This window comes from Plutella xylostella, chromosome 4 (genome assembly GCF_932276165.1).
Source record: "Plutella xylostella chromosome 4, ilPluXylo3.1, whole genome shotgun sequence".
NCBI lineage: Eukaryota > Metazoa > Arthropoda > Insecta > Lepidoptera > Plutellidae > Plutella > Plutella xylostella.
In genome coordinates, this window is record NC_063984.1 from 4,381,819 (window position 1) to 4,405,082 (window position 23,264).

Here is a 23,264-nt window from a genome sequence, read left to right on the forward strand (position 1 = left end):
AATACGATGCCATTACAGCGTTGTCAGTGTCGCAGGGCGATAGATAACGGCCGATGAATAAGTCGATACATAAAATAAAAATGTTCAATTCCATTAGCTCTCCATTCTGATAATGCGGCCACCTTTGCGGCGAGCGTGTACTCTACATTCATTGTTTTACGTAAACGTATGCGTTAACGTTAATATTTCATAACACACGTTCGGGCGTTCCGTGTGAACGGTGGATGCCGATGTGTTCCGCCAGAGAGTGCGGAGAGTGAGGTACGTACTTACTGAAGTACCCACTTATATTCGCGGCAATAAACGTGAATTTATTAGGCTGTTACGTTTGCAGTTTTACCGAGATGTGGAGATGTGTGGCGGGAACGACGGCATTAGCACCGCTACCCCCCTCTCCCCCCACTCCGACCCTGATATTGGACAACTTTTCCCACTTTTATCATGTTGAGGAGAAAATGGCTACGATTATTTTCAGGTGTCTCCATAAAACGTTTACCTATGCATATTTTTACGACAGCCACGACATTATGACAACAAGGGTTGGGTCGTTGGGCCTTGGGAGTTAGAACTTTAGAAATATTCAGTTTCAGTTTACGCGGAAATAATATATTTTTGCTTGCTTTAACAAGCTGTCCAGTCGGATCTTCCGAGTTACTAAGTAAGTAATATATTTCTGATCGTATCGTTTTATATTTACACAATATCATTATGTAAGTAAATATAGCTGTAACAGTCGTATTGAAATTGCAAACATTTGCAACACCCTTTGAATAGATCCAATTTAACTTTATATAAATCTGTTGACGTGTGCGTAACAAGTAGAAGCTATGTAATGGTTCTTCAGACGAGCATCACATCGGAATCAACATTCTAAGCACGCGCGGGCGGCGGCGGCGGCGGCGGCGCGGGGAGACCGCAGTTAAAGGAGGATTATGACCCGCGCTGCCCAATAACACGGCATTACCCACCATCCAGCACACCCACCGCCACTAATAGCCACAGACTACGATGCCTACTCCCGAGTAAACGTTATTGTTATTGCCCCTTGTCTTTTAAGAGCTCGAAGCTAGAAACTTTTTTCTATCAGCTAAAACCAACTACGAAGACATGTTATTAAGCAAAGCTTAAACACAAAATTTACTGCACATCCTCGAGCCCCGTAATGACGGAGCATTTTTCAATAAGCAATATTTCAAATTACACAAAGCTGCAGGCAAATAAATATTTTATTACCAACACCATTTGTCCCCAGTGGAGACTGAGGTAACAATCAAAACTATTTTTACGATTCGAAACACTTTTACAAGCAATAAATTCTTGTGACCTGCGTCAGTGGGTGCAACATTTATTAGGTACAGTCGTGATTAGATTAGTGTTGCACCCCCGCTAGGGATGGCCCTGGGGAGAGGCTCCGGCTAATTCGGCCACGCGCCGCTCACTTGCGGGTCGCGAGCCCTTCCCGATGTGACTAGAATGTCGACTGCCACTTTGCTGTTTAATTTTAATTGAATAGTTGTATTGTCCCGTGACGACGGACCGCCGACGCGTGTGCAGATATCTCTATAGCTGTTTTGCATAATTATCTTTGCAAGCGGCTCTAATTTGTTGCTATTTGGTGTTTATGACTGTCGCATAGCGCATTAAAAAGGAGTAAACTGTTTTATTTTTCACTAGGGACTGCTCCAAAATTTTAAACGAATAGCGCCAATGTAACGTAGAACTTCGTATTCAGGCCAAAAATAAAGCTCAATAAAGCCACAACCAGTTCGCCAAGAAACCTTCGATTTAATCAACAGCCGAAGGAGCTAAGTTGGCTAATCCCCGAAATGGTCGGTGGAGTGGAAACTAAACGACGGGGCCAAGTGTCGCCGCCGGAATGACTCAATAATCTGCACCCTTCGCGCTACGGCTATATTAACTGCGGCCGCGGCGGAGGGGCCCGAGGTACCTTTAACTTCCTTCTCAAGACATGCATCATTTGTGCATTAAACTTACTTACTATTGTTACAGTTTGTTTTTCACCGACAGCAAAAGGTTTTCATTTTGTAGGTGTATCGTCTAGGTACCTACACGATTCATACTCCGTGTCCCTGCCGTTTATAGATTCCTTACGGGAGTTTCAATAGGAGTGAATGTTTGCATTAGATTTTATAGACATGAATCTAGAGAACATTAAAAACCTTTCAATCATTATTGCTTCAATATTTTCCAAAAAACAAAGGCACTGTTTACGTGTAAAAGCTCCGTAAGCTCACAACGCAGCACGTAGCGCCATCTAGGGGAGTACACGCAAACGAAGGTGCAACCGGTTTCAGTAACCGGACTCTATATTTCAAGTTTTCAACACGAACGCTTTTCGAAATTTAAATTTAATGATTCCAATTTCGAGGTTTAAGTTCTGAAATGAGCTTTTTATTTAAATCAATAAAGAGTACGTCCTGCCTTTAATTTTTTCTTTTTAAAAACTTGCATAAGTATTTTTGTGCAATTGTGCTTTTGTTTCTTCCACTATCGCAGAAAACCAACTAAAATACAACGTATTGTAAGTAAAGCTTAGTTCAGTGAAGTGAGGCGTCGGAGCGCTTAGCCTTCGTCTCAGCATCACGTCGAGTGAAGTGAGCCGGATCGCTCTCTAGTAACTGCCAATTTGCATCGCAACTCCACAGAACATGTCTCCGAGACAGGGAAATTGTAGCACACGCCTTTACTAACAAAATCTTGATCATTTTCTATGGAAACACGAAGTTTCTATAAAAGTGCATTGGCTTATATTTTATTATTTTACTATAATAGGTATCTAGGTTCCTGATGTAATTTTAAATTGCAGTTATGCGATGTGAAATTGATTCTAGTTTTATTGTACTTTTTTTTACTATTACTTTATCGCGAGTTCAGTTTGCCTTCAGAGGTATTTCCCGTGGGGATTTCCGGTTAAAGATCTCACTGTTCTCATCTGATTTCTACTCTCTTTCTTATCTCTACATTGAAATCATTACTTCGCTCCGTTACTACATGCAAAAAGATCAATTCTTTGACTTGTGGATCTTTTTTCTGAAGTAGTTGGTTTTATGAGGAAGGCCGAGCTCGAATAGCGAGTGTTGTAGAGTCACTGGGGGGTCACACTTTAATTCGACGAACGAAACGAACAAAAAAATTCATGCCACCGGCACTCTACAACGAGATAGAGCGTTCGTTCGTCGATTTATAGAGCGACGCCCCGCCCTGGGCAGATTGTGGCTGACAGTGCTGCTATTTCAGATCACGATGATGTTTTTTAATTACCCAAGTATTCATTTAAAAAAACGAAATCAGAGTAAAACGAAAAATTCTGTTAACAAACATTTAATGTTTTATTTACATATTTTAGCAATATATTATTTATCATAACTATAATTTTAACTAGGTAATAGCTAAGTTGGTACATTCTATACGTGTCATTTTTCTTTTGTCATGTTTTCATGAAAACGGCAACAAATTTATATGCAAGAATAAATAAAAGTTCTAAAATTTATGTTACTTATTCTTACAAAGATTCCTAATATTTACTAAACATTTAAATTCTTGAGTTTATAGTATAATACTTATATTGCACATTTTCTCTAATAAATCTGAATTTCAGCCATTCAGAATGTGTTCTAAGTTTAGGTAATTTGGTTTAAAATACAAACGAGGACCAAGATTTTCAATTGAACAAAGCACAATCATTAATTAAGAAGAGTAAAATAGACACGGAGCTAAATGCGTCACATTTCTATAATATAATAGTGCTATACAATACGGAAATCCTCACTACAAGACCAAACTATTAGGAACATTTAACAATAATTTAGAGCTATATCTAAATCTACATTTAAATAATATTATTATTATATTTTTACATTATAATACACAGTGTCTAGTGGATTGCTCGAGTTGGAATATTCACAAAAGCCGGGGCCATTCAATAGTTTGTAAGTTCAATAATTACACTTGTGGCCACAAGGGTCTCGCCCGGGGCGCGCACTTTGTTTTTTTAACACTTTAATATCCATAAAACGATCATTTCCCGGTTGAAAACTATACTTGAGTTGGCTTTCATTCGAAATACAACAATCTTGCATAAAGACATACAAGACAGGTTCTGCACCCATTATGCTATTCACTTTGAATGCGAGCATATATCTTACATCAGAGATCTTCAAGTCGAGGTGAGGGTGTTGGTGGACTAAGTGGGGCTGTGCGGGTTGTGCGGGGTGTGCGGGGGGTGCGGCGTGAGCGGCAGCGGGTGCGGGGAGGCGTCGCGCAGGCTGTCGGGCGAGGAGCCGGGCGAGGCGCGGCGCGCGGGGTACGGGGAGAAGCGGTGCTGCGCGAGCGGCGCGGGGGGCGCGGGGGCGCCGGGGTACACGGGCCGCGGCAGCTGCAGGCCCGAGCCGCCGGCCAGGTGCTGCTGCGCCAGGAGCTGCGGCGCCAGGCAGGCCCACTGCCCCCACAGCGCGGCCGCCGGCACGCCGTACAGCGGGTAGGCCGCGCGCAGGAACAGCTGCGAGCGCGCCGCCAGGATCGCCTTCTCCTCCAGCGTGAGGTTGTTGTTGTGCTGGTCCAGGTCGAAGGGCCGCAGCGGCGAGCGCAGGTAGTGCTGCTCCGCCAGCATCGACTCCATCGTCTCCCTGGAAACAAGCGGACACGGCCGTCAGTCCTCACGCTCCAGCGGGAAACTAAAGTAATGGTGATAAATAAAGTGCAAGTATGTACCTATAGCTCGGCGCGCAGATCCGCGCTTCATCGGGGTAGACTGAGCGGTCGAGCTCTCCGGGAGCGATATAAAATCTCGAAAGAAAAGAAAAAATATGGTCAAAATAAAATCTCATAGCACAAGCTACAATCAAACAATCAGCCGACCCCAATGATAGTGGACAGCCGATCACAAACATAAATTAGAAACTTAAATATGGCAGTGAAATTAGAAATTTAATGCACAGGGTGTGAGTATGAAGTGGAATGTGATTTGAATCCATTCTGCTCTATTAAATACTTAAGCAATGAACGAATAAATAAAGCGGTAAATTGGTGATATCAGTGACAATTCGAGACATTGCTGTCGTGCTCGTGTTGGTTGGAGAGCGCGGCGAATCTACAATCAATCGATTATCGAAAATCAATCTGTAAGTCGTAATAATACGCATTGATTCTAACTGTAAATAATAGATATATGTATGAAATACCTACATAATCATGCGTTCCAAACTTTAGACCATTACTGGCTATTAAAACAGAGCAATCGCAACGATGTCTCGCTTTCTCACTGATTTTAAATTTAATAATTACTGTTTCTTTTTGCCTAAGCTTGGCAAAAGTACCGTTTACGTTGAATAAATAGAAAGTAATAAATAGATAGTCACCTTTCAAATTCAGTGAGACGTGACGAGTCACGGAATCCCTTAGCAAAAGGATTGCTGTCGATTTTCAGCTTCGTTATCTGAAACAAAGCAAAGAGACTGTAAGTTATGTGTTGCAAATATAAATCTATTTTACCGAGAAACTTGTAACTCATACTTAATCGGTGCGTTAATAAATATATTACAAATCGTTGCAATCAATTTGTAAGCTGATTTGAATAATGTAATCAATTAAGTATAGTTTACATAGCAATATAATGGGTATGGTTTCAATTAGACGCATATGGCTCTGGGAAAGGGTCGGCGATTATCATAAATATCACGTTAGATTTTAATACCTCACAAGATTGAAAACATAAAAACGTTGTCAACTTTATGAGATTAAAATGATTTGGTCGAGTCAAATAGTTTGATTACAATCGACGTGACTGTATTAAACGAGGCCACAAATTAATCTGAAATGGAGATTCTATCAAAATAATATAAGTAAGCAGTTGGACACTCCCGCTGCTGCTGTGGTGTGCCTTTTCGCTAATAAAGTGACTTAACTTAACCGCATTCCAAACTGTTAGTGTTACCAATTACAATGATTACAACCTTCTGACGTAGAGTGACTGGTGACAAGCGTTTGTGTAATTATGCTCAATGCACTATTACAGAGTTCAGTTATTGAGAGTAACAAATTAGTTAACTAACTGTTTATATTTATTTAACGGTTAATTATAATGTTGTGTTAATTATTTTGTATGTTTATTAAAAAAATAAATAAATAAGGAAAGCTTGGGCTTTATAACAAAAGCTGTATTTATTTAGAGACAAGTCGATGCACCCATAAAGTAAATGAGTTGATTTAAACATGCTCAAGGTGTTAAAAATGCGTTTGGCAGGGCCGGGTCGAGGAGCTTGAGCAATAGCCCCCTCGCTGTGGCCGCCCCCGCCGCGCGCCCCAACAATCCGTGAATAATGCGCGCGATCAAACATGCGCACGGAAACGCACTCCGCTCAATTACTACCACAATATTTTGACAGGACTAAGGAATCATTTCCTTTATTCCAAAAACGCGCTCGCTCGACGTAATTTGTAGAGACCTAGGCAGCCTAATACATTATGAAGTTGGCAATCTACCTCACCCGGGCGTCGATAATTACCTGCTGATGGAGGTAAGACGTCGGCCGCCACGCCCACGGGCCTCTTAATTGCATATTCGACAAATTCGCGCTGAATTAAAGGACGCTGACCTGAACGAAGCAAATGAGCTTTCAGCCGGCATTCCTAAGCGTGTTGTGGCGAGCGCAGACTGGGGATAGTATCAGATAACAATTTTAAGGAACAGCTGCAGCGAAATGTAAAAAAGTTCAGAAGGAAACATTTGACATTCCTGAGTGGCGATGCGCGTGTAATTCCTGTTAGACAATGTATCGCTGTTTGATGTGACCTGCCACTCGCCTGCCACTCGAATAGTTCATCAGAGGGAGATACGTGACAAATGGTCTCGTTTGCATTGTGACGGATCAAAAGAAACGATAAACATGACAAAACATTGACCGCGCCGTGACAAGTCCTCAGTTTGCTGTGAGTAATTTCATAAACACGGTGTCACTTGCAGACTAATGATTTCGAAAATAAGTACAAGACACGAAGAAAACTTGGACAGCGTACATTCTGTTGAAATTAATGCATTGGATGCTTTGATAGTTTTCTTTGTTCAGATCTATATATATGCCTTTAAATAAACTCTGAGGTAAACTATTAGAAATTTTACTGCTCAATTACTGAATCATGAAAGACTTTAAGGTGCTTTGACTGTCTGTATACTGTATAGGTATACTAAAGCGTACCTACTATTGTGTCCTGTAAGGAGGCCGGTAGGTATGCAGGGGTGAGTGGCGGCCGCAACACGCGGTGTCGGGGGTCACGCAGCTACTTACGCTTGCACGCCCACTCGCCAGCGCCATTGAATACAATGGCGAGCTCGACGTAACCAGTGTACAATGCGAGTGGTAGCTGACAATATTGACGTATTATTACATTATGTATGCGCCTGTCGAACCGCCCGTAATTGTTTTCAATGCCTTCAAATGTGTACACGTGTTTACTTATGCTTATTCTGTTTGAGAATGATCTATGCTGTCCATTGTGTTGACTGATGGTTTAGCATAAGTGGCTAAGGTAAACTGATAGTCACTTTATTTTATAACTACATCCGTGAACATGCACATGTCAAAGGCAGGTAGGTATTACGTTGAGTTCAGTCATTTAAATCGATTATTATGAACAAAGTTAGTGCTTAGGTATTTACTTAAATGGATATCAAACAGTAGGCAACTATTACCAACCAAGTTGCAGTAGAACAAGGACTACAAAGATCGATAAATAACAATACCCACTACGGACATTTATTAGATTTAGTACAAGCATTAGAACGAGGCGTGTCAAAACAAGCTAATTTAAGTATCAACAAACGATCGCCCTGGGCGGCGGCGCTACTGACAACGTTTAAAGCGCCATAATGACATTATTCCCGGGCGGGAAACAAAAAAAGTTACAAAAAGTCGTCAAAGAGAGCAAGATGAGCGTCGCGCCGGGCGAACGATGCTCTAATTATCAAGGAGGGTGATGTATTGTTTATGGGAGTACTGCACATGGCCAGCTCTCGGGCATGACTACACGGGGTCTACAAGGTATAGATGGGGCCCGAAACATCCCCAAAGGTTCGTGGGCAAATAAAAATCTCTACCTAGAGTATTTCAATAGAATAGTAATTATATTCATATTTAGATAACTAGTTAAATTAACACCTCTTCTATTTTATGATCAAACGAACTAGCCAGTAAGTGAAGTTCTATCCATAATTATGCGAGCAGCTTTATTAATTATCTCTACAACAAACCTTCCCAGCTACTTCATAGTAAATTAAATGAAATTTAGTCGAGCTCCGAGCAGGAGAAAGACGAATTACGGGTATCGGCTGTCATGTAAACACGAGACGACGACTGCGACCCGGCGGGAACATGAGGGAATGAATAAATGTCTCGAGCAGACGCTGCCAACGTATTAATCGATGCCGCCCCTACACGACGAAGATAGGCACAAGATTTTACAAAAATGCTACAACAAATAGGATATGGAATACATTACGATTTAACGAGTAAGGTAGACCGTAGGTGTTTCTCGAAAATCAATAAATTTCTAATTGCTCCGGCGTAGGTACTTTCACGTAATTTCGTGAACACACACCGAACATAGCATCGGCCATTAGCGGAATGGCTCACAAATGTTTTCTGCAAATTCCAGCGGCATGAGTTTCGAGAAACCTGCAGTTTTACTGACAACAATCCACGGACGCGGCAAAATGATCGACGTTCCAGCAACTGGGATCGACAGCGACCGGTCCAGTTGCCGCCTCGCGCTGCTTCCCTGAAAAGCACCTACAGTACAGTACTACATACAGTCACTTGGTCACGTCAGCCTTTAATAAACTTTTTCGATATGAAACAAGTGCTTTTACTTTGTGGCAGTGATTGATGATTATTTGCAATTCCGCTCGAGTGATTATGCCCAATGATGTTGCCCTAGAGCCAAACATGAATTGAGACGTAATTTTTTCATGACTTCATAATAGGCCATTTGTGGGGCCATAATTTGTGAGGAATTAGCAACATTATACGATCTGCAACACGAACGCAACCATATAAAATTATGGGAGTAATTACCCGGCTTTAATTAAAATAAACAGGTAAGACTTTGTATAAGTAAATTATAATTTGTAAAAATCGAGGGTTCTTCATTGTAACATGTTCAGAAAAGCTGCACCTGCCTTCAGTAACATTGTATTATCTGTGTATCAAGGTGCGTCTTCTTCATCCAGCATTTCTAGGAGTCTTAGGCTGTCCTTGATGCTGCCTATAGACACGATGAACGTGATCAGGTGAAGGTTGTAGAGGTCCTCGGCCACTTCGTTCACCACCCTGACCAGCACTCGGCACATCCACATCACTCTAGGGCTTAGGATCTAAGCTCTAGGGGTCACACTCGCGTGTAACATTCAGTCACAAGACTCATGAGGATTAAGCCGGTTCCTTAGCTTAGTTCATTGTAGTTTTTCTGTAGTATTTACTGAATTAGCTAGAAGCTCTTTTATTTAATCGATTTTGCTTGTGCGGCAATACCGTTCTTTTTTTCTGTAAGTATTTGTTTATTATTTGTATCTACGATTCAGCTGTCAAATTGATATAAAATGACCAAAAAATTACGCGGTGATTATTCTATTTTTTATGGGAATGAAATTCATTATTCTGTGGTGTATAGGTTAAAATGTTTCAAAAGAAAAGAGGCAGTTTTCAGAAACATTTTCAGGATTTCTATTTTTAAGTGCTTACGGAGGTAATTATTGTAATGTTGTACTTACAGTAAATTAGACTATTTACTACCAAAAAAGGTTAATGATAATTTATAGTCATACAAACTACTTAGATAGACACTAGACTACGTCTTCAGTCATTTTGGTGCGCAATAAATTAGTGTGCGCGGGCGCAGCGGGCCGCACACGACGGCCCTGCGTGACGTCACACCTCGCGTGATCGATGGCAAGAGAGAAAGAAACACCAACATATAAAAACTGTAAGAGCAAGTGAGATCACATCCTTATAAATAATTCCCGCTCAAATTATTTTAAATCCATTTTTAAGCAAGTACGTTGACTTCTTGTATTTTGACTTATGTCCGTTTCGTGTTATCGAGCCGTATAATGTGTGGAAAAATATTATAAAGAAGCTTTATAAATTTATGTAAATAATTTGTATACAGGCAACAGGCATTCACAACTAGCTTTGGTATTTGTGTTGTACTATTTCAATTGCAAGTTAAACAAATAAAATATCTGAAGTAGTCATCATCATCATCATCATCATTATTACAAATAAGAATTACATCTAAATTAATTCTATCACAGTATAGACAGTTATATTATTATGTTAGTGGAAGGTACTTAAGTACTATACACACTAAACTTAGATAAGTATACCAATGATATCCAACCCGGTAATAGAACTGGTAACTTCAGAACACTACTGCATCAATGAAGCAGTTCAAATATTAGTTAACAAACTCAAACATATTGTTAAAGAATAAATCGATTACGTCATATAAATAATAATAAGAGTGAAGAGGGTTGCGGGGTGAGGAAGCGGGCGGCGGGGGGCGGCGTGACACCTGACCGCAGCCACTTTGGCCCATGAAAAATGTTTATTTGTCCTGCTTCCTTTGTTATTGAAATTCTGTTTGCCTTTACTCCTTCATTATATTGTTCGATTATGCTCTCGTAGAAACTCGTTTGTGGATGCTCAATGCGAGAATAGCCTCCGAGATTTTAGAATATTGATTATTGATACTGAGAAATGAGAAATAAATTTCAATTAGGTGTCTATTGAGAATGTGTTTTTGAATTTACATACATAGTTGAGTCGGCGCAGTGTCCCTGGGTGTGATTATAAACTACAATACGCGCAATAAGCCTGTGTAATCGTTGTAAGCTTCTCTCCTCCACTACCAATGTAAGGAATTCTTTCATTGATTGTAAGAATACTTTTTATTTCGATCATCTATCATCGTTATTCTGTTAGCATTCAGCTGAGTGATCTTGGAAGCTTATGCAGAAATAATAGCCGTAAGAAACAATTTCAAGTCAATAAAAAATGTTATTCTCAAATAAACACTTGTGACAGCACGGCAGGTTATCATCCGCATGTTTTTACCGAAGGCAATCCTCGAAAGAGCAATCAATCAAAACAAATTCACAAGTCATCGGCTGTTAAAAAACGCATTGTATGCACCGAGGACGCGCACAACGCTCACAAAGATTGTCACCTCGTGTGAGACGAATCTGTGACAAAGGGTTCGTCGATAGAGAGTGGTCGGACAATGGTGGTGGGTGGAGAGTGTACCAACACGGCCGGCTCCGGGAAACCACCCCGCGGCGCGGCGACGCTGCGTCTCACACCGCGAGTCAACACAAAAACACACATTCAAGTTTTTTGTACCCCGTTTTTATCTACACTCATATCAGCATACCTTCTTGATAAAGCATCAATAATGATGTTTTGATTCCTAACCGATTTCACTACCTCCCGTGCCGCACCAAAATGTGGTGACACTTTTTTCCACTGTGTTTCGTTTTGCTGTCATAGAAAGTTATCTTCATGTTTTATTAATTTGAATTTTAGTAAAATCTTCTACTCATGCATATAACGAAGTGTTTAAATGGGCACATTTTGGTAAGTTATGCGGGATTAAATCGTATCGATCGTCGGCGACGGGCGCAGGTGCAAACATGCTAAGTGTATTCTTATTGTTGTAAGGGATTCCGTTATCAGTGACACTATCTTCGGCGTTCGACAAATGTTTTAGCTGTCAGAGACGTGACTTCGGCCAAATTGGTCCAGACCGATGCGCCCGCGCCGCCTGATCGTGCCGAGATATCGCTTCATCTCAGATTATTATGAAAAATGTGGTAAAAAAGTAAGCGTAAAGATGGAATTGATACAATTCGTCTTTAAGCTTATTGACTATGTAGGTGGGTATTCATTTCTGTGGTTGTATCGCAAGTAATTTAAAATGGCATCAATGTGCAGTAATTGTGTGGTGGGTGTAGCAAGGGCTAATCGGTAATCGATAGAGTAGACGTTGGCAGACGCTGGCAGTAAATCTAGCCACACGTTAGAATCAATGGGAATCAATAAGTAGTGCCCGGGGGACGCGTTTGTTCTCACCGGCGCCGAACTACGGACACATTAGGGCTGAGCCTACGTATTGAATAATCTAGATGTTTGATAATGATTTCGCAGGATTTAACTAAATGTAATTCGGCAGTGTGCACAAAATTACCAATTACGGATAGGTACAGTAAAACACTTTTTGTGTGCGTATTAATATTTAACTAGTAGCTATAATAATTTATAGTGAGTATATGCGTCTATCTATAGTAACGTTCCCAAAAACCTACATAAATATAATTTTGTCTATTATCACAATTTTGTAAGTTAGGTATAACATATATAGCAAATAAATTGAACTTGGGCCTCATAAGCACTTTGCACATCCGCAACGATGTTCTGTTAAACGAGGAGCGTTCCCAAAATAGCCAAACAAACAGCTTGCAGCGGCTAATTAATGAACGAATGAAGATTTACGTACCGCGTTGTCGATATAAAGTAACGTTTCCTTTATGAAGCTCAAAACGTCCTAATTATTTTACTACGCGCGACGAAACAAAACGAGGAACTTGGAGACGCCCAAACGCTTCTGTGACAGAGAATTAATTGCGTGTGGCGACACATGCTGCGGCGGCGCGGCCAGGGAACCGGCGGGCGGGGGCTTCGAACTACGGGGAATAACCTAGAGGAAATATAGAGATACAAGCCAAACGACTTGTGAAACTGTCACACCATTTATCACGCTTATGTGTCTCTCATATTCAGCGCAAATTAGCGACACAATAGAATGCCAGAAGGGATGGCCAGCGACGTGCGACACAATCACATCGGGGACTATATTTAGCGCGGCTGAAAACTGTAATCGTCACGAGCGGCGTGTCCGTCGCCACTACGCTTCGTGTGGCCAGCTACAGCTACCTACACGTACCCAAAAAATTATGTGCCATCTCCCTTTGTTCAGACTGGACATACCTTTCAGCGACTTGCAATTAGTGGAGCTGAAATAGAAACCGTCGATAGTCAAGTCGACGCGACGTCGCAATGCGATTGCGGACTTTTCACTCTCTGATCTATTTTAGATATCAAATGATAGCGCACAAAGAGAACAGTTTCAGCGCTATTTGTCGGCCATGCAATAAATAGACCGGATCTGCTGTTCAATTAGCACGTTAAGTGTACTCACCAATTGGTTCTGATACGCGGTGACTGCGGTGAAGACGCACTCGGGGAATATGAAGGTCTTGAACTCCTCCTGCTCGAGGTCTGTGATTGGTGCGTTGATGGCGCCTTCGCGCCGCAGCACCAGGTGGATCCTGGGCTGGTACTTGTGCATCGAATTTAATACCAGCTGTGGACAAGGTAATGAGGTTTAGGACTTTGACATGATTCCTAAAATCTTATTTACTTTGGAAGGAATATACCTACAGGCTGTTGCAAAATGGTAAGTATAATATGTATTGCAGCCCGAAAAGTGACCTTAAATAATTCTAGGGATTAAGAATCTTTGTTTACAAGTAAGGCAGGGTCTGTTACTCTAGTTACATCTACATTAAATCCAGAACCTACTAAACCAACCTGTCCATTCTTGTCCATCTCATTATTAGTGAGCTTGACCTTCTCGAAGGAGACGACCTGCTTGCGCAGCTGGTCGGCGGAGAAGGGCGAGTCGGGGTGCGGGTAGAGGCGCGCGGGGGCGGGCGGGTCCGCCTTGCCGGCCACGAGCCACGAGGAGCGGTGGTACGCGTACCGGTAGCGCTTGCCGTCCACCGGCACCACGTCCAGCAGCACGGCGTAGCGCGCGCCGCCCGCCAGCCCCACGAACGACACGCGCACCGTCGGGAACATCCGCCTGCAATAAGGATAGTTGAAATAATAACTTCTACGACTATCTTGAGGATGGTGGTGATGGTAATATCATGATGACCCCACTGTTGGATGGATACTTGCAATGAAAGAAGGGTTTTAGGCCTAGTCCACCACGCTGGCCTAGTGCGGGCCGGTGGATAAGCGTAGGTGGACGATGGCAATAGTCTGACAATAATACTGGGTATGCTCAATTCATACTGGGTATGGTGGGGTATAACGAATTGAGAGTTAGAAGGGAAGTAACGTTACTTTGTTACATTTTTAAAATTATGAATGGCAAATTGAGTAATTCTGAAGTGTTAAGCAGGATAGGGATGAATGTACCGGACAGGTACGTGGAGCGGCGGCGGCGGCCGCGGCTGCTGGCGGCGCCGGCCGCGCGCACCCACCTGCTGGGCCGGGCGCCCCTCACGCGCGCTCTGCACACGCTCAACATTATAGCGGAACACATTGACCTGTTTTCCTGTTCTCTCAGTGAATTCACAAGAACAGCATTGTACACGGTATGTTATGTAAGCAGAGATAATATGTCAAAGTCTAAGTAGGTATGTAAGTTAATTGGTTAAGTATGCTTTTCTATCGCATTAGGTTAAGCCTGTAATGATAGTTATAAGTGGGAAATAAATAAATAAATAAAAATAAATAAATAAATGGTTCGGTATGCCGAAAGAATAGGACCTGTAAATTTACCTAGATCAAACATGTATATGTCTACGTCAATGTGTACATACAGTTGTTAAATATGGAAGAGATTCGCGAATTAGTCTTTAAATTGACCGCATATTGAGGATATTTAATGTTTCCACCTTATTGGAAGAATACAATTTGCAGCTAACAATATTATCAATCTTATAGCTAATAATCACTCATTTTCTCTATTTATTGCATTACTTATAATTAGTATTTATACATAAATTACTATACCATAAATGCGTATCTTCACGCGTTGACGCAATTATTCGACACAATATGAATATGACGCAGCGCTCCTAACTTAAGGAAAAACCAAACGTAGAGAGTGACCCCCCTGGAACGAATCTGCGCCCGCCTCACTACAGGCACTTGCACTATAGGCTCGGGTTATCGCAAATTATCGCACTAATTAGTGCGGTGTTGCCACGTCAAAGAATTCACCTCAACCGACGCCATTTTAATTGTAGGTTCGCAACTAATAGCTCAGTCTTCCTTCACTTGCCTACGCACCGACTAATCTCACGTGTCACCTAAGGCTACTCTTAAACATACTTTTCCAGTTTTCCATACGCTAATTATCCCGCTAATCCATTAAAAAAGAATGATGGGATTTTTTTCATTACTGTAACATAATACTGCTTCTTATCGTGTAAAATCAATACAATTGTTAAAATAGTTTACAATAATAGTGTCAGACACGACAAGTGTCACTTAAATGGTGATTAGAATCAATAAAGCGAATTACGCATGCATTATGTCGAGAATATTACCGATAATATCGAAATAATTATTTTTATGGATGTCACTAGGTATCATTCATTTTATATTTTACAAAATGGTTGCTTCGTATCTCACCCTTTAAAACGTTACTACGTAAGTATACAAGTTAAAGCTACTTCCTTCCCCTCAGCAATACTGCTTACACATCTTCGACAATAATAAATATTAAGAATAAAAAGTATGTTAGAAGAATGTATATCGTTATCTTACTAATAGAGGCCAAAATGGTGTACGGTATGTTCTTAGACTGATAGAGAAAATATAGAGAAAGCTTCGCTGTTACTTCACGCAAATATGGCACTAGCTTGCTCCCCTTCCCCTTCTTTACGGGGACATTCTCAAATGTCTGTTACAGAAAGATGAATGGGTGGACATTTTTGTATAGGTGGGTATGTTTTTATTTGTTGTTAGCGAGATTACTTGTGGTTGGCCAACATTATACTCCTTACTACCCCAAGCGACTTTAAGAGTTATTCCCTCCCTATAAACGAATGGTACAAACTATAATATTTATTATTATTACAATGAAGAAAGACTGCACATTTTATTTACCAAAGTCATGACGAAGAAGCCGGATCTAGAGACGAAGGTAAGTTATCAAATAAAATTAAAAGTACAAACAGGCTATTGGTCGCTCGTACAGATCAGTGATAATGCCATCATTGTGGGTAGAAGCTATAAAAACCCGGCTCGGTAGCCGTGGTAGTGAAACATTAATCGATATAAAATCGTAGCCATTCAACTGCCGTCGAGCGGAAACAAAGAGTCTTGGGTCGTTATTGCGAACTATAGCTGCTTCAGTTTGTGAAGGCTAGTGTTCTGGGGAGATCTGATTGCGAAAGGTAACTAGTTACTTTTTAGATTTCTGATTTTTGCAACAACTTTACTGAAACTGGCACTCGAAGCTAACGAAAATAAGCATTGTGCTGCTGCTGCTGGAAGCTGGTATAACCTATACATAAGTATTTTGATTAAGGCCATCACTATAGAGAAACTTTCGTAACAAACCGACTAGTAATGCCACCTGACTGTGACCTGACTGCGACCTGACTGTGACCTGACCCGCAGCAGCACCGACATCCACGCCTGATCGACGACCACCCAGACCGCTCACTGTTTTTGTTCGCATGTTTTATATCTACAATTCCGAATAATAATACCCGTCTGATTGTAGGAGAGATCTCTCCACAAATCTACAAGCCATCCTCGACAAAATGGCCTTTTACTGCCAATGGTGGATACCCAACAAAGGCGAGGTTAGTTATGCTCGTTCTAACGATTTTACTAGACGCGAGGTGGACGAAAATAAGAATACCATTAATAAGATTTATGCGCGTTTAGCTGCGGTCGCGCGCGTCGATTTGTGAGTCGCTCCCCGCGAGGTGCGCGCGCGCATCGGGCCAGCGCATGCGCAGTGCGCTAATGGCGACACTCGGCGCACCGCGCGATATATTACCGCAATGATATACGAGCACCGTCGTCGTCCATCATTCTACCACCCAAAAGTTAGCGGAAAAGCGGAGAGAACAAAATGACTTCGAGAAATGCATATGGACGTGTTTTAATGAGCACATACCGATGACAAAAATAAGGGATACCCGTTTACAACGCATCGTTATTGTTATGACGTTGTTAAAGTGCCGTGTGAATAGACGGACTGTACTAATTGGAATATTATCTTTACATTTCACATAATATAACATGTTAAGTACGTAATTTAGAATAAATCAATCGCATAATATCCAATAAGGATGAAATGTGGAATTGCCTAGTACAGTAACTGCTACGTTGCAGTTGATAGTGCCTACAGTAAATATACCTTTCAGGTTATTTATTACACAGCTTAAAGCCTATTGTTTTTCTCGTTTCGCAAAAGAACAAGATAACACGAGTAGACAGTCTTAATTAGCGTCGCGCGGCGAGGTGCGAACTCGTCAATCACCGGCCGCCGCGGTCCATCGCCGCTCCTCCATGCGAGCATCCGACTAATCCTTTATCATTTAAAATTACTCAAAATACACCATTATTATTAGAATTTGTTGGAAGTGAAGTTTATTTACGACTAGCTGTTCTCGCGAGATTCGCTTCGCCTTAAAAAGGTTTCCCGTGGGAATTCCGCGATAAAAAGTAGCATACGTGTTAATCCAGGCCGTCAGCTAACTTCATACCAAATTTCATTAAAACCGGTTCAACCGTTTGACGTGAAGAGGTAACAAACATACACACACACATACTCACAAACTTTCGCCTTTATAATATTAGTAGCATAGGATATTTGGGGAATAATAGTTGTTGTTGTGCAAATGTAGAGCCCAATGGCAATGGCTATGTGTTATCAAGTCGCGATTAGACCCGTCGCTCAGCCAATCCGTGCCAGCGCTGCTAATTATTCAGGAAAGCGCTTTATTATTAGCAATTACACCCGCCGCCATATTGCCAACTTGATTTAATTAACTCGCTCCTTGATTAGATAGATGGTCAGAGATTTCTGATTGTGGCCCGAATGTGTTTGATGGTATTACCTGCTGAATTCATTCTTGGATTGAATCCCTACCTCTCATCAAAGATAACTAAAGAGGTTGTAATATTTTGTATGGATACTATGTATATCATTGCTGCTATTGTAGATGCGCAAAGTACCTACTTAGATAATGGGAGCTTGCTACCTTATACGGGTAACTTGTCGGCGAAAAAACTTCTTTCTGTCGCCGGTTAAACTGCAATGTAATAATGATCGCCATTAGCGATTATAGGGTATTAAAAATATATTACTCGGAGGTGAATCATGGCGAATGTTCATTCGATACACTAATCGTTTGCGAGGCTCGGTGCGAGACGCGGTGCTTGTAAGACCGTGTAGGCCTAATACGGGTGCCTCGGGCCATTACCGCGTATTAACGCTAATAGTTGAGCCCTAAGTGATTTCTGCCGCATAATTCCAGTGACAACAATCCGTGCCGGTGGCCTATGAATATTTCATATCGTATTATGTTCACTTACGGTTAATTTTATGTTCAAACCGCGCCGATGACGAGAGAAATCTAACGAGCAATGCGAGCGAGATTAATCATTACTGAGAAAATTAGATCATCAGCGATGGTAATATTATTGATAAGCTTCTCGGCGGAATGCCAGACTCCTCTGAATGGCCCCGTCTAGCGGCTGGTTGGGCCGCGGGTGATCTGAGCGTCATTATCTGACAGTTATTAGTTTTCAGCATCAGATTTCGACGGTTACGCTTTACTTTCCGTGATGGATGTGGCGCGCCGCAAGGTGTCACATTGATATGCCGGTTCTGCTGTCCGGATTCCGTGACTACCGTTGAACCTTGGTGACTAGAAATAGAGATCATTTTGGTCTAAGCGGTGGTTGTGTACATGTATCGGTGGTGGAGTGTGGTGTCGTGTAGACTTGTGACATGACGTGGTCACGAGTCGTCGCCTCCTTGCATCTCGCCTCCGTTTGAAGCTCACAATCTCCACTGTCAGTATTGCGGTATGCCATAGGAAAGAACAGTCATAGCGCTATTTAAATCGCTTGTTTTTTTTACTGATTGCTCATCTGGCCTAGTATATGCAGTCGCATAAATAAATACCCACCCATGATACGAAATAGAATGCATGAAAATATTTGTACCATAACCAAACAAAAATAGTAGCATAAGAAACAAAGTTTTCACACCACAGCAAAACCTATCTACAACATTAATAACGAGTCGATCCGTCGAGTTTTTGTCAAAAAAAGCTTAAATCCCATCTCGTGTCGCGATTATGACGGAAAGGGCGTATGACCGGCGCTGACGCCGGAGACGCGATGACAAATGACTATCTGTCAACTTGACGAGATCTGCACCCTGTACCACGGTACCACCGTCGCATCCTGTACCACGGTACCATAGTCGCTGCCTGCTACCAAAAAAACTTCTAGGGAACTAGAATGTCCGAGATGTCGTTAATAGTAGTCTGTTGTTGACTGATGAGCAGCGATTTAATTTTAAAGAGTTAAAAAAATACATTATAATTAAGACGTAGGTATGTTTGAACGAGTTACCTACTCAACTAAATATTTTTATATTTTATAATAATAACGGAACTGTAACAATTATAATACGTAAGTAATTGAAGTAAAGTTTTGTTTTTGTCAAGTAAAACAAACTGATTGTTATATTATTTAGATAATACCGATATTATATGAATACGAACAACATTTGTCATTTTCCAAAAAAAAACACTTAGACATAACAGAGTCATCACCGCTGAAGAAAGTGCAATAGATCGTAACGACATTAGGGAGAACTAATGAACATAAGGGCGTGGCCGAGGCGGCGCGGCCCGCCAGTGAAATATCGCTCGTCTTGTGAGGTCCAGAGTTCGAAACCCAACACAATTTCGACACTCGCACGTTTTTGTCAATCTCCGTGATTGTATCTCGAGAACCGCCACAGACAAGCTCAGATCTCCGATAACTTGGAGTAGCACTTCGATGTTCAGTTCGATTGCAGCAATGATGGGGAAAACCCGCTCTTTTATTATCGAACGTTCCGAGAAAATTGTTTAACGCGTGTAATGTCTGTCAGGCTCATAATTATCGCGGTAATTATCTAACAAGAGGCTTTCAGAAAAAAACTGAGCCGCCTGTGCTAGATTTTTCATCAGCTCGCTCGGTAACACATTAATACTGTTCACACGAGTGGGAAATTAGCGCTGTACCGTATAGACGAAGCGGCGGCGGCGGCGGAACGGCGGCGTGGGCTGCAAATAAAACATTTCCACAATAGTACCCGCACTCATTACTCCGTACCAGATGTTGCGTGTAAGTATTTATTAGTGGCGACTTAATTAGTAAATTTAAACAAATATTACTTATGCGTACAATTTTAATTGCGTACCTGATGTAGGTAGTAATGATACGGTGTTGAGAACCCACGGCTTTTGCGCACCGGAAATGTACCGACACACTTTTTATTTGGAATTACCAACATTAATGGCAAAGTGACAGTTCTGCTGTGTAATTGTGGTCCTAAAATGTCTGACAGTGTGCAACGGTCTTGACTCCTGCCAGTGCCTATTTGAATGGTTATGTAAAGAAACGAGTAACAAGGGGCGGACGTCTAGCAAGGCTGGGAGTGGAGCCGCGAGGAATAAATCACGCACGTCAACATTCAGCTATCGACCGCAGCGCAAAACAAAGGAGCGATCTGCAGTCCTCGACGATCATTATCTATTTCCAATGTGTTTGCGTCAGAGGTGTGAAGGAAGTGCCAGCAGGAGGCGGAGAGGCATCCGCCACGCCGCTCGTGCGAAATTCCAATAACTTGATTAGCTCTTGTTGTCCGCGCAGTTAGCCGCACTAATGGTGTCACATTGCATAGCGGCCGGCGGCTGAGCGCTGCTTCTTTTGTTCCTCTTGCAGCTTATTCCGTACCACACATTTTTCGGAAATGAATAACAAAATGCTAATCGGAAATGTTTGCTGCTTGTGGAAGTTATTCCCCGCAAAGCCAGCGCTAATTCCGGTAAAGCTCTCGATTTGAATTCCCGTTTACGGGCGCCGGTGTGAGTGCGCCGTAGCTCTAGTTAATGCGGGCATCCACACCTGTGTAGGTACGCCCGAGAGTTTCGCAAGTCGACACCGAAATTGGGAAGTTGGTCGTCGCCGGCGACAATATTCCGCGAAATGTCGCCCGGCGGCGGCGCTCGGGCGCGCTGATATAGGGCTCCTTCCTTATTGGATTTTGCTCAGGGTCTTCAATGACTTTAACGCGAGCTGGAACTTTGCAGATTACGTTGTAGAACAAAACGTCGCCACATTTATACCTACTAACACAGTCAAACCGTAACTGTTTTAATAACCGAGAGCCAGTGATTATGTAGAAGCTTTTCCTGGATACAGAATTCACAGAGCTTCATGATTACATAGCAGTATGTAATAGCATGAAAGGGTGAAATATAAATACCACAACAATTGCCTCGAATGGCAGCCATTGCGTTAAGTTACCCTATATCTATTGTGAAGGTAGAGTACATAAGGTAGCGGTCTATAGTTAGGTTGTTTTCATTTCCATAAAGAGGGGGCCATCGGTCGAACGACGCACGTACTTTTACGAGTTGGTTTGTGGATGTTTGCTGACTTTCGTTGTGCATAGAAATGTATTGTTTGGGTTGCCATTGTTGGATAAAATATGTATTCGTTACATCTTTGCAGAAGTTTCCTTCTCAATTACTTACCTACTATTTGTGGCACTGCTTGTTTACTTACAATAACAACATGAGCACACCAGCTACCTAACTAAACTAACTGTAAACAGGTCATGCAAAATATTACATCAAATATTAGCACGCCTCACATTCGAGATCGACTAAATCTAGCCATCTCGGCGCGTGGTGAGGGGGCGCCCTATGTCTGCGGCTGCTAATGTCGTCAGCTCAGGGGGGGCGGGCGTGAGCCAGGGTGGGGGCTAAGAGGGGGGCACGTACTGACTGTTAAAACGCTAGATGTCAACGGGGAGGGCCCGTGATTACAAGCGATGCGGTCGACAGATAGCGTCGTGACCTAGCGCCTCCATGGGGCAAGGATTAGGGACTGTTAGGCCAAGTTATTGTAATTTAGTTTTATGTTGCACTGTTGTCGCTAAATGATAAGAACACACGGTTTATTGCGGTCACGAAGCGGTGTCAGGCGGTAGATGTATATAGTCCATCCAAACGTTTCCTGAAAGCTTTCAGTGTTGTATGTTAAATTGTAAGTATTTTTATTAATACATATAATATGTTATGGTGAAACAAAATGTGATTTTTCTTCAGTGGAGGTCTCCTAAATTGGTGTATATTTAAGGAGACGTGCACGATGATGACATGTCAGTCATCAGTGGGGTGTCGCTGTCATCGCCCGCAGCTTCAAAGAGCGGTGCAGTCGGGGCCGGCTAGGTGGTCGCCACTTTGTTGCTTTTGTTCCCCATGTTAATGCATTTAATTTGAAAGTTGCAACACTTCGTTTTGCGAATTTTCTTCAGAGTTTTTGTGCATACTGCCGTTCATATTTTTTTAAATATGTAGTACAAGTTTGTGTTTTGTTTTGTTAGTGCAGTATATATCGTACTGGCTCGTTAATCAAAGTAAAGTAGCCCCTCCAGGGAGCAGGCCGGATGTCACCGCCGGCGGCGCGTTCCACCAACTTGTACATAAACATTTTCCGCGTACTTACTTCCATAAATTACTTCTTGAAAATGAGTTGCGTAAATAGGACACACACGAATATACCTCATCGTGCTACGTATGTAAAAAATTGACCTCACAACCCTTTTGTCATGAATATTTTATTCCAATAAATATCAAAGCGATACAATTCATGTTAAAACATGCAATAACACAACTCAAAACAGTCATCAAAATAATAAGCGTGTAGGTGTCGCGCGTCGGTAGTGAAAACTAGAAATTACCTGCTACACCACAATATTACCTAAACATTTATCTGGAAAAAATACAGTTCGATAATCACCTATCATTAGTGGGCCAGAGGCGTCGGCGAGGGACACAAAGGGTGGCGCGGGAAGAAAACGACAAAAATTAAAAGTTTCCTCCAAACAAACCAACAGCTGTCATATTAAACCGTCAAAGTAAAGATACCCGAATGAAATATTCACGGTGAAAGCGGGGTTCAGCCGGCGGTTATGTAAATAAGTGGCTACGAAAATGTACATAATTAGTTTACACGTTTTCTCTGAAGCTTTCCCCCGGCATATTGGCGACGAGGGGTGAGATTAGGCTGCGGCGCGCCGCCCGCCCGGAGGCTGCACTTCTATATACTGTGCACATATGTGGCATGTGCACGCTGTCAACT

General features: G+C 42.0%; 1 protein-coding gene across 2 annotated transcripts in view; it reads right to left on the reverse strand.

The window, feature by feature from the left end:
• Positions 1-3,326: 3,326 nt before the first annotated feature.
• Positions 3,327-23,264, reverse strand: part of LOC105385910 (T-box transcription factor TBX20) — a 28,183-nt gene continuing 8,245 nt past the window's right edge. Inside the window, exons 3-7 of one of the 2 annotated variants that reach the window (XM_038121344.2) lie at positions 13,662-13,935; positions 13,270-13,434; positions 5,379-5,455; positions 4,732-4,806; positions 3,327-4,646 (exon numbers count right to left, since the gene is read on the reverse strand). In XM_038121344.2, coding sequence (XP_037977272.2) covers positions 4,205-4,646; positions 4,732-4,806; positions 5,379-5,455; positions 13,270-13,434; positions 13,662-13,935 — 1,033 coding nt within the window. In that variant the 3' untranslated portion in view covers positions 3,327-4,204. The remainder of the gene's footprint in view (positions 4,647-4,731; positions 4,807-5,378; positions 5,456-13,269; positions 13,435-13,661; positions 13,936-23,264) is intronic. The other variant, XM_038121345.2, reaches the window with a different exon arrangement.